The sequence below is a fragment of the Paroedura picta genome, chromosome 1 (genome assembly GCF_049243985.1).
Source record: "Paroedura picta isolate Pp20150507F chromosome 1, Ppicta_v3.0, whole genome shotgun sequence".
NCBI lineage: Eukaryota > Metazoa > Chordata > Lepidosauria > Squamata > Gekkonidae > Paroedura > Paroedura picta.
Window position 1 is genome coordinate 36,392,544 of NC_135369.1, and position 11,807 is coordinate 36,404,350.

An 11,807-nucleotide genomic window follows, 5' to 3' on the forward strand; every position below is an offset into this window, starting at 1 on the left:
AAAAAACAACAACAGCAGAACAAAGCTTGAGTCCAATATTACTTTTAATACCAACAAAGTTTTATTCAAGGGGTAAGCTTTTGTGCACATGCGCCATTCTTCAGGCACAATTAAATGGGAGTTACTGGTCCACACATGTATAGATAGCAGGTGAGCAACAAATTAGTACACAGCGGAATGAAGATGTTTAACACATTCAAGGATGAACAGGAATAACAGGCTACATGTATAAGGTGGTTATTATTTGTTTGGATTCAGCACGGCGAAGGAGACAGGACATAGTGAAGGAAATAAATAGTCACGATTGGAGTCTAATGGATAGATGTACCCCCAGTTGTGGAATGTTGGGAGTAATTAACATTGTCTGGAACAAAAGCATCAACTGGCAACAGAGGTGGCAACGTGAACCACATTTTTAAAGAAGTTTAGCAGCAGCTTAGAATCATAGAGTTGGAAGGGGCCATATAGGCCATCTAGTCCAACCCCCTGCTCAACGCAGGATCAGCCCAAAGGAAAGCTTAAAGATAGGAAGGATAGGAAAGCTGAAAGATAGGGAAGCTTAAAGATAGGAAAGATAGGAAAGCTTAAGAATGATGAGTTTACTCATGCACACAGAGATCGTCAGATCTGCATCATCAGATGTGTACTGGGAGAAAATATGGGAATCAGAGGCCCCACACATCTGATGCAAAAGAGGTCCACCTCTTTAAAGTGCATGCTGGAATAAACATAGTTAGTCCTTAAATAACCACAGGACTCCTGTTTTATTTCACTGCAATATAAGGTGACCAGATTGTCCCACTTTTGGAGGGACATCTGGGGATACCTGGCAAATTGTACTTATGTTGAAATTAAAATATATATATTACAATACTATTTTTGCATTCTATGCATTCTATGAATCTTTTTGTTGCTCCATATAGACCAAATTTTTAATCAAGAACCCCACCCCGGTCAATGGTGTCCCGTTTTACCAATGTTAAAATCTGGTCACCTTACTGCAATAGCTTGTTCAAAACTGGCTACCCCTTGGGAAATAATAAAAGGACAAAAGCTGAAAACTTTTGTCAAAGTTAATTGACAAAAAGAGGCTAGGACACGAAGCCCAACAGGTAAAGCAAGGAGTCAATCCCATTCTGCTTTTAAAAAATCTTCATAGGTAAGATGGCTATGTTTTCTCAGTGCAGTTTTGAATTTACTTCAAGCAACTTGATAGGAAAGCTTTACAGTGACCAATTATGCACTGGGAACTTCTCTGCCCCAGCTCCCATGCAGGAGCACCAATCTGGGATGGATGAGGTACACCAGGCCAAATTCTCCCCCATGTGGGTGCAGGAAGAGGTGGGGCAACCTGCCACAACTAAAACTCCAACCTGCAGCCCGGCATGAAACCTCCAGTGCATAAACGGTCAGTGTGATGCAGCTGTAAAAATGGTGAGCGCAGTCTTGGGCTATATCAACAGAGGCATCACATCAAAATCACAAGATGCCATAGTCCCGCTGCATACTGCACTAGTCAGACCCCACACACTGTACTGTGTGCAGTTCTGGAGACCTCACTTCAAAAAGGATGTGGACAAAATTGAGAGGGTTCAGGGAGTGACGAGATTGATCCGGGGCCTGGGGAACAAGCCCTACGAGGAAAGGCTGAGGGACTTGGGAATATTCAGCCTGGAGAAGAAGAGGTTGAGAGGGGACATGATAGCCCTCTTTAAGTATCTGAAAGAGTTGTCACTTGGAGGAGGGCAGGGAACAGTTCTTGTTGGCATCAGAGGATCCACAGTAACGATTGTAACCTACATGTGGACAGTACTGGCAAGATATGGGGGGGGGGGATTTCCATAGAGTAGTTCAGCTGTGAAATTGGCTGCCTAAGGAGGTGGTGAACTCCCCCTCACAGACAGTCTTTAAGCAGATACTGATGGATGCTTTAGGCTGATCCTGCATTGAGCAGGGGGTTGGACAAGATGGCCTTTATGGCACTATCCAACATTGACTCTTTACAAAAATAGACCACTGGTAACACATTCAGTCCACAAAAGATGGAAATGAGTCTAGCTATCCCATGTATGTCTAGTCTACCCTCTCTCCAAGAAACTCAGGGTCCCATATATGGCTCTCCCATCACCAACCTTATTCTCACAACAGAGAGACCGCTTGGTGCAGTGGTTAAGAGTGGTGATTTCTAATCTGGTGAGCTGGGTTTGATTCTCTGTTCCTCCACATGCAGCCAGCTGGGTAACTTTGGGCTCGTCACAGCCCTGATCATGCTGTTCTGACCGAGCAGTCCTGTCACAGCTCTCATCCTCACTTACCTCACATGGTGTCTGTTGTGGGGAGAGGAAGGGAAGATTATAAGCCGCTTTGGGACTCCTTTGAGCAGTGGAAAGTATGGTATAAAAACCAACTCTTCATCTTCTTCAACAAGCTTCAACAGGCCCAGGATCATCCAGGTACCTTCATGGCAGGGAAAGGGTTTCAGCCCAAGTCTCCCAGATGCAAGTCTGCCACTTTAACTGCTATACCACAGCGGCCCTCCTCATGCAAGGTGGGCAATGCAAAATTTGTTGTTGGCCTAGCAACCACTGTAAATGTATTTGCAAGGCTGAGTGAGCCCCTCCCCCTCTTCTGACCACCCTACTTGCACTACTGTGTGCAGAATTAAGCCTCACTCTGCCAAGGAGAAGGAAGGGAAGACACATCCAGGTGAGTAGGAGCCATGGACACAAAATGATCAGTGGGTGTTCTGCAGAGTGACTGGAAGGACACAAAACATTCCCCTGCTAGTGCTATGCAAGTCAAGCTCTGTCATCTGCCTGGACCCTAAAGAAGCCACTCAAGGCCTTCTGGGAGCAGTGGGTGCTCTACAAAAACGAATTGCCCCCAGCCCTCTGAAAGGTTTTTTTTCACTCTGTTTAGTGTTCTATGGTTAGGCCTTGACCTGGATAGTCCCATATTGTCAGCCCTCTGGAGCTAAGCAGGGTCATTATTTAGAAAGGAGACCACCAAGGAAGTCCAGAGTCTGTGCGGAGGAAGGCAAATGGCAAACCATCTCTCACCATCACTTACTTTGAAAACTCTGCAGGGCTGCCACAAGTCAGCTGTGACTGGACAACACTTTCTACCACCATGGTTATCCATCATGAGTCAAAAGCAGATCATTCCCATGCCAATTTCTCCTTATAGCAATTCAACAGCAATGGCTGCTCTCTCTCTCTGGCCTTGCTGTAACGCCTGATATACCTACAATGCAAGCCTTGTTCCTAAGTTACAGTGAACACACATACATTCAGCTGGAGAGCCAGCTTGGTGTAGTGGTAAAGAACAGTGTTCTCTAGTTGGGAGAGCCAGGTTTGATTCATTGCTCCTCCTCCACATGTAGCCAACTGGGTGAGTCAAAGTTTAAGAGAGTTCTCACAGGATGTCTGCTGTGGGGAGATGATGGGTAGTTGATTGTAAACTGCTTTGAGACTCCTTCAGGTAGTGAAAAGTGGGCTACAAAAAAAACAGCTCTTCTTCATCATCCTGCTTGCCTAATGATAAGTTTGTAAGAATGAGCCAAGCACATTCATTTCGCAACTAAAAACATGGACCAGAACTTGGATCCATCACACTTTCAACTGGACATGGATGGAATATATTATGAGAATTATTCGAGGAGCATAAAAATTATTCCACACTGCACATGGATTGTGAGTGCAGTCAAGGTAACTGTTGAACAGGGCTACAGGGCTAGGGCTTCTCCTCTAGAGTGTTGTAAAATAGCAAAAGGGGAAATGATGTAAGCCTCTCTGAATCCCCACTGGGAAGAGGATATATGTTAATTATATAATAACATTCCCAGTTGTTAGGAAAGTCCCTGTTTTAGCTCTAAGTCTTCGTACCATCCAGCGATTTTCTTGCAAAGCCCTTCTTCCGACTGACTCTTGATTCTCCCCATCTGTTCTTTCTCTTCTCCGCCTGCCAGGTACCCTATTCTGACAGAGCATCTTTGCTCTATTCAGGGTTTTCTTTCTTCAAAAAAAGATTATGCTGCACTGTAAAATCCACTGGGATTTTTCAGGAAAGCTCTGTGAGCAGATGGAAAAGTCCAGCCTCCTGTACGCAGGCAATGCTTCCCAAAATCAGTGTGTACTAAACATGCCAACATTAGGCTTCCATATGTGGTTTGTTCCCTAATACTGTACTATGAAGTAAAACAAAACAAGTGATACAAGACTCAGTGCTGTGGCCTCAATTCTGGACAGCAGAGCAGCAAGAATTCACACATGCCACTGAGTTCCACAAAGCCCTGCCACTCTCGCATGAATTGTTCACCTCTTCCAAACAGGGGATCGAAGAGCCTTAGTCTCTTCTCCATTTTATCCCCACAACTAGGTTTTTGTGCCCTGTTTTTTACTACCTTCCGTCTCAAAGCAGCTTAAAACCGCCTTCTCTTCCTCTCCCCACAATAGACACCCTGTAAGGTAGGTGAGGCTCAGAGAACAGATGATGGCCCAAGCTGGCTGCATGTGGAGGAGGAATGGGGAATCAAACCCGGCTCTCCAGATTAGAAATCGGCGCTCTGAACACCACGCTGCCTCTCCATATTGTACTATGTTGTGAGGTAGGAAGCTGAGGGCGTGGAACTGGTCCAAGGTCATCCATGGCAGAACAGGGCTTCAAATCTGTATCTCACACTCTGACCACGACACCACACTGGCTTTTAACCAATGAAGAGGTGATCCCTTGCAGGGCTCCCTTGGCGGTGGGGAGCAGATAATGACCTGAGGCCAGGCCACATAATGCGGATTCAGTGCAATGCAATCCCAGGACTTCTTGCAGGACTCTTCCCACCCAGAAGGCAAGACGAGACTCCTAAATTCACTTTTGCTTTTCTTTCACTGGAAGGAAACTTGCCCAACTTAAGGTCTCCATTTCCAGGCATATTTTGGTTGTCAACATCTATTGACAGCGCTCAACATATAGCTGCAGAGCAATGCAAGTTTGGGGCTTCTTTATGGCAGATCTCTGCCTCAAAGAACCCACAGATGAAATATGACCAGCAGAGAAAGGACAATAGGAAAAGGTCACCAAATCACTCAGGCTTCATTTGGTTTGGGACAAGGATGAAGGTAGATGAAACTGAAGCCTGAGCGTAAAACAGAATCTCTGCCAACTCAGTACTGTCTGCTCCAACCAGCAACTATTCTCCACCTTCTCAAGAGCACACACCTTCCACTGACTCAGCCTACTGGTCTATCAACTTTCATACTGCCTATCCTGGCTCTCAGGCAGAGGTCTTTCACATCCCCCTTTCAACCAGAGGCTGACCCTTCTTCATGCAAAGCAAGTGCTCTGCCACTGAACCACAGACCCCCTCCCCCGGAAAAAAAAACGGATCACGGATGCAGAACAGAACTGGAATCTCCATTTACAAAACTTCCCTGTTCCTGATCATGCAAAGGTGTTCCTTCCAAGCCCTGCTACTCAAGACCTTTTAACTGGAAATTCACAAAGGACTGAAAATGTACAAAAACATTGCACTGTGATGCACCAGCATATGAGCACGCACTGGAAACCCAGAGCAGTGTGGGGCTTTCTGGGTGGCATATCCCTATGCACAAGCAGTGAAAAACATGAGCATACCCCACAAGCCATTCATGGATTTTTCATGGCTTAGGCATGGGGGGAAACTTCCTGGAATGCTGCAACCAGATGAAGAAATAACACCTAAAGTGGTGGAAGGCCCCAGTCTGCTTAGAGGCAAGCAACTGCCTCGGCCAGTGGATTTCGGGGTGCAGGTAGAGACAGGAGAGGCAGAGTGCCATCTTACCAATAAGGCACAACCTTCCGAGAAGTTCTGCAGCAAAAATCCCACACTAGCGAATGGAGGGCTGAGTTCTGGTATCATTCATTTCAATCCAGTTCCAGTACAGGAAACCTCCCCCCCCCCTCAGCTGGATCGAACTCCCTGTTAGGTAGCAAGAAGGAGCTCCCCCCCCCCCCCCAGCTGGATTTTCCACTCCTTCCTCCAGAGTTTTAGAGGAGCTGCATAGCTCCCTCCCGCCCGTCCCTGGCTCCAAGAAGGCGCCGCCCTCGGCTTACCTTGAGCCCCCGGATCTCGCCCAGGTGCAGCTGGAGGCGCCGGTTGACCTCGCGGATGAGGTTGCTGTGGTCCAGCATGGCGCTCATCTTCTCCGCCTCGGCCTTGCGCAAGCTGCGGATGAGCTCTTCTTTGGTCCACTTCAGCAGCTCCTCGTCCGACACCTTGGAGAGGTCTTCGGCCGCCGCCGCCCCGCCACTTTCCGCTCCGGCCGCCGCCGCCGCCGCCGCGGCTGCAGCTCCGGCCGCCGCCACTTTCGACATGCCGGCGGCGGGAGGTCCTCCGGGAGATCTCTGAGGAAGGGGAGGGCGTTTGACTTCTCCCTGGCCTGGGGGCGAAGGGCCGGTCTCGGCGCCCCCGTTGCAATCCGTCCTCTACAGCCACGCCACCTGCCCTGCTCTGAGCTCCGCAAGCAACGGCAGGGACCTCGCCGCTTCGCCAGGAGAGCTTTGCAGGGCGGGGGCGCGAACTTTTCCCCTCGACAAGAAGAACTTTGATGCTGGGCTGCAGCTTGTTCAGGGGGAGGAAGGCGCTCCCTTGGCGGAGAGAGACATTCTGGGGCAGGGAGGGAGGGGAGCGTCGAGCTCCCGGGGCGGCCGCCTTCTCCTCCCCGGCTTCGAGAGCGGGACCCCGGGCAACACAAGCCGGGAGGAGGAGGAGGAGGAGATCCAGGCGGCCCGAAGAAGACCCCGCCGCCTGGGAGACTTCGGGGGCCGGGTCGTCCGAGAAATCCTCCAAGGGACGGGGGTTTCCTCGCGCCCTCCTGGCCGGGAGAGCGACGCGACGGCGAGGCGACCCACACAGCGCCCCTCCGAGCCCGCCCGCAACACTTTTCTACACGGCAAAAATGAAGCCCATCGCCAGGAGGCGGCCGGGTGGCGAACCGGCGGGCGGCGGGCGTGTCCTCCGGCGTTCAGGCGACGGCCAAATGCCCAGCGGCTCCTTCCAAACGCCGGACTCGATGTGGCCACTCCGGAAAGTTGTCGCTGGACTCCGCTTCTTTTCGGCTCCCCTTTGTCCTTTCCCTCACGGGAACTTTCCGCGCGTGGGCTTCGCCAGGTCCAGGCGGGGCTGCAAATCCCTCTGCCTCCTCCCTGCCGCCCTCCTTAGGGGACGCTGCCGCGGAGCGGCTCCCCGAGGCGAGGTCTTCGTCTTGCGGCCAAAGGAGACGCCGCCGCGCCGCGCCTCGCTTCGCTCAGACGGCAGAGCCACGGGGAGGGGGCGACGCCAGCCAGCGCCCCCTTGGAGGCGGGGCTGCTCTCCCGCCGCGGACCCCGAGGCGCACGCGAAGCTCTGCTGGGGCGCAACTCTCGCCTCCCGCGGCGCACCAGGAGGAGGAGAAGGAGAGGAGGACGCGGCGGGCGCCCTCCTGAGACTGGGCAGGGTTCGGCGCGGAGACCCCAGCCCGCTGGGATTCCCACGCCCAGCAGAGCCGCAGCTCCCCCGCGGGGAAGGAGCGGGCAGGTCGGGCGAGGCCAACGCCCCTCCGCCCGGACAGGCTGACCCTCTCGGCCGCAGCTCCGGCGGCGCGTGCAGCTGGCGGGGCTGCTGCGATCCGCCACCGCCCCCCACGAGCCTCAGCCACGGGCAAGCGCCCCCTCCGCTCCACGCCTCTCATTAACTGGGCTCATCCCTCGCTGCCATCCCGCCTCCGTCCCGGGAGGGGACCGTGCCCGCTGGCTGGCTCCTGAGCTGGCCTCAGCCCGTGCCAAGGGGGCCTTGCGGCGGGCGCCTGGAGCCTCGCTGCTGCTGCTCCCGCGAACGACCAAGGGCGTGCATTGGGGCTCCGGCGCCCGCGGCAGGCGCGGCGCCCGCGATGCTGTCTACTTTGCGAAGCCGAGTGAGGCCGGCCCGCCACGGCTGGCGGCTTTTCTTCGCCCAGGAGGAGGCGGCGGCGGCGGCCACGTGCGAGCCCAAAGGGAGGGAGCGGAGGCAGGCGGCGGCTCCATGCGGCTCGCAGGCGCCACCTCCCGGCCGCGGCCCGCAGCCTTCTCGTCGGCTTCCTCGTCCCTCTCGAAAGGAAGGGCTCGCCAGGAGGTCTGCTGCCCACCGTCGATTTGCGGGGGCCCCATTAATCACCGGAGCTCCCGGTGGCCGAAGACGCTGCCTGATTGAACTCTCGGTGTTTGCACAGCGCCGAGATTGTTGACAGGCTGGTGTGGTTATTTTCTGGCCTTGGCAGGCCTCCCTGGCAGAGGGTCCCTTCGGCCCTGTACCACGAAGCAGGGCGACCAGATCCGCAGGGCTCTATGTGGAGGAGGGACCCCGGAAGGTGGGCCAGGGTCACTCCCAGAGGCAGGCAATGAAGAACCACCCCAGAACGTCTCTGGCCTTGAAAACCCTGCTGGGTTGCCATGAGTCTGCTGCGACTTGACAGTGCTTAGGGTACTCCATTTACTGGTGACCACAGTGTTACTCCCCCCTCCCCCAAAAAAGTTCATTTTTAAAGTGCAACCTTCTCCAAGCATGAAGCAGGGGAGGGGTTGTTGGGAACCTTTGTGACCAAGAATGAGGCAAGATTCATGTTGGTCTGAAGTAGAACAAAACTTGAGCCCAGTGGCACCTTTAACACCGACAAAACATTATTCAAGGTGTGAGAAGGTGTGAGCTTGCGTTATTCAAGGTGTGAGCTTTTGTGTGCATGCACACCTTGAATAAAACTTTGTTGGTCTTAAAGGTGCCAATTTTTTTTTGTTCAAGAATTAGCCTGGGGTCTGTGTGACAGCTCCACCTTTCAGATCATGAAAGTAGCCCAAACAGCGTTTTTCCACCTGCGCCAAGTACGGCTACTAGCGCCCTACCTGTCCTCAGAACACTTAGCCACAGTGATCCATGCAACAGTCACTTCCAGACTAGACTTCTGTAACTCACTTTATGTGGGCCTACCCATGTCTTTGACCCAGAAATTGCAACTGGTACAAAATGTGGCTGCAAGGGTTCTCACTCGATCATCTTGGAGGGCCCATATCTAGCCGGTGCTGTGGCAGCTGCACTGGTTACCAGTTTGCTTCCGGATCAAGTTCAAGGTTTTGGTTTTGACCTTTAAGACTATACGTGGCCTGGGTCCTACCTATCAGACCGCTTATGTGCTTATGCTCACAGCAGGGCTCTTCACTCTATGGGCATGAATTTGCTGGTTGTTCCAGGCCCCTGGGACACTCACCTGGCCCCAGCCTGGTGGAACGAGCTCCCAGAAGAGCTGAGGGCCCTGATTGAGCTATGTAGGTTCTGCAGAGCCTGTAAGACAGAGCTTTTCTGCCAGGCGTTTGGTTGAAGCCAGGGGGGTGACCGGAGTTACTAACTGTGGGTCCTGCCGTATTATATGCCTTATGATCAGATCACCCAGGTTTATATCATCTAGGACCACCTGCATAGGTCCTAAGGCTGGAACAGCAGAAGTGAAATTGGGAGAATTAGAGAAGTTATGCCACCGTATTATTGTAATTGTTTGTTATGGGGTTTTATGGGTTGTATTGTGATTCTATTGATTTTATATTTTGTAAACCGCCAGAAGACGGCTATTGTCGAGAGTGGCGGTATAGAAACTGAAGCATAAATAACTGTAATACTTCAACAGGTCATGGAGATTTAGATTTCAACTAATCTCTCATCTTTCTGAAATTTGTAAAGGAAGTACAATGTTAAGTTAGTTTGTAATTTTGCTTTGCTTGATTTGGGACTCTGCCACTAATGCTTTTGCAATTTTTAATTTAGATATCAAGATCTATGGCCTATTGTGAATTATACATACTACTTATATTATTATCTGCTTTGCTGTCAGCATAATCAAGGGATATTTGCAAAATCACACTTCATCTAATGCAAATCAGGGCAGAAATGGATGTACCCTAAAGCAATCAAAAGACTGAGGCCGGCCAAAAAAAAAATTGCAATAATAATCAGATTTGAGTATTTTATCCAGTGGAGCCATTTGACTTGCAAATATGAAAAAAAATATAACTTGTTTTGGCTCTGCTTTTTTTCCCATCATCATAGCACCATCATAGGCAGAGCTGCCAATTGTCTGCAAATTTACTGACTGCCAGTAAAAACAAAACAGTTGTAAACATTTTCTTGCCAGTAAATTCTTCCTTTCCTGGCCTTGTTGATGCTCCTTTAACAATTTAATAGCTGTTGATGTTTACTGCTTTATTTGCTCGGTATCTTTCTAAAGAGCTATTTAAAACAGAGAGAATTGTCACTAATTTCTTTCCCTTTTCCAAGCTGTCATTCCTCATCACATTTCTGCATAGAGCTCTCCAAGCTAAGAGTTTCACAGTGAAAATACTCACCTGGGAAACATACCTTGTTTCAAGTCCCTTGATTCCCCATGAGACATACTTGTGATTGCATGGTCTCAGAGTACCTGGTCTTTGGCCCTACATGGTAGCCTCTTGGTCATTGCACCTTCAGGCTGCTTTTGATTAGCCCCAAAACTAAATCTCATTTAGAAGAAACAGGGTCATGGTAGTTCAGATCATTAAAAGGAAAGACCGGTATAAAACACAGGTTGCTTCCACACACTAAATAACGCACAATCTGATTTCAGTGCACTTTGTAACTGGATTTTACTGTGTGAAATGGCAAATCCACTGGCAAATATTCACTGAAGTGGACGGGCACTGCATCAGGTAGCATATGTGAAAGTGCCCAGAGACTCACTTGCAGTCTGTCCCCTTTTTGAACTTGCACAGCTGGAAGCATCTGTAAAATGACGGACATCTAATTTCCTGGCCTGCATTTTGTATCCACAGTCAGTAGCATTTATTTAAGACATTATGGCAATAACTAGATTAACTGGATTGATGGGTAAGCCCTGTAGGCACACTGAGATATCTAAGTAGTAAGTCTCAACATAAGATCTGAAATTGATTTTCCCCATATCATCTAAAACTGATTTTTACTATGTACTATTTACCCTACCCTGCCACTAGCTCTCCCCAGCCCACATAGTAGCAGGGAAAGAGCCACTGCTTTCACTTATACCTGTTTAGACATGATGGAGCCAGGATCTGAGGTAGGAAGGTAGTAGCCAGCTGGCTAGCTGCACAGCCTCCCCTCCCTAGCCAGTGTAGACAGCAATGTGGACCCCTCTGGCTGCAGCTGATGGAGCCAAGGCAGGAGGACGGCCAGTCAGGAGGGCCACTGCCCTCACCCAGTACAGCCACAAGAGTCAATTGGAAGGGAATGGGAACCACCCTGTTTTTTCTATTTGGCCAAAAGACAGAGAAGCATGCCTGCATGACCGTCAGGGTCAAAGTGCCTCCAGGGAAAGGCTGAGGAAGAAGCATGTCTTTCCAGTAACCACACAGGCCAATCATGTCCCAGACAGCTGCGGGTTCAAAAACCTGTGAAGCTGCAGGCCCCCTTCCTCTCTTGACAGTGCTTTGGCCAAGTTGGGTTGGAAACAATGGTCTTCTCCCACCACCGCCAATCAAGAGGCCCTCCTTCCTTGGTTCCATTGGGCCCTCCGTAACGGAAGGCAGCATCCTTAAGATGTCTCTTGCTAGAGCTGTTTGGGCTTCCCCATCTATGACAGCCCTTTATTCTGCTTTGATCGGGACAATGTCTGAAATTAATTCCAGAACTGAAGTGTGAATAGTTTGCCACACCTTCAAGAAAGCACCTTTGATAGGATCATGCAAATAACTGCGGATCGTACAAATGTGTTATTCATACACATATTGTTCTGCAGAATGTCAGGCAGAACTGTTTTGGTTTG

The 11,807-nt window shown here is 50.5% G+C and overlaps 1 protein-coding gene across 10 annotated transcripts in view; it reads right to left on the minus strand.

The window, feature by feature from the left end:
* Window positions 1-6,348, minus strand: part of CCDC85A (coiled-coil domain containing 85A) — a 169,528-nt gene extending 163,180 nt beyond the window's left edge. For all 10 annotated transcript variants that reach the window (XR_013230228.1, XM_077333413.1, XM_077333394.1 and 7 more), the window contains exon 1: window positions 6,088-6,348. Coding sequence is in view for 9 of the 10 variants with exons in the window: in XM_077333413.1 (XP_077189528.1) it covers window positions 6,088-6,348 (261 nt within the window). In the remaining variant the exon portion in view is untranslated. The remainder of the gene's footprint in view (window positions 1-6,087) is intronic.
* Between the last annotated feature and the right edge of the window lie 5,459 nt (window positions 6,349-11,807).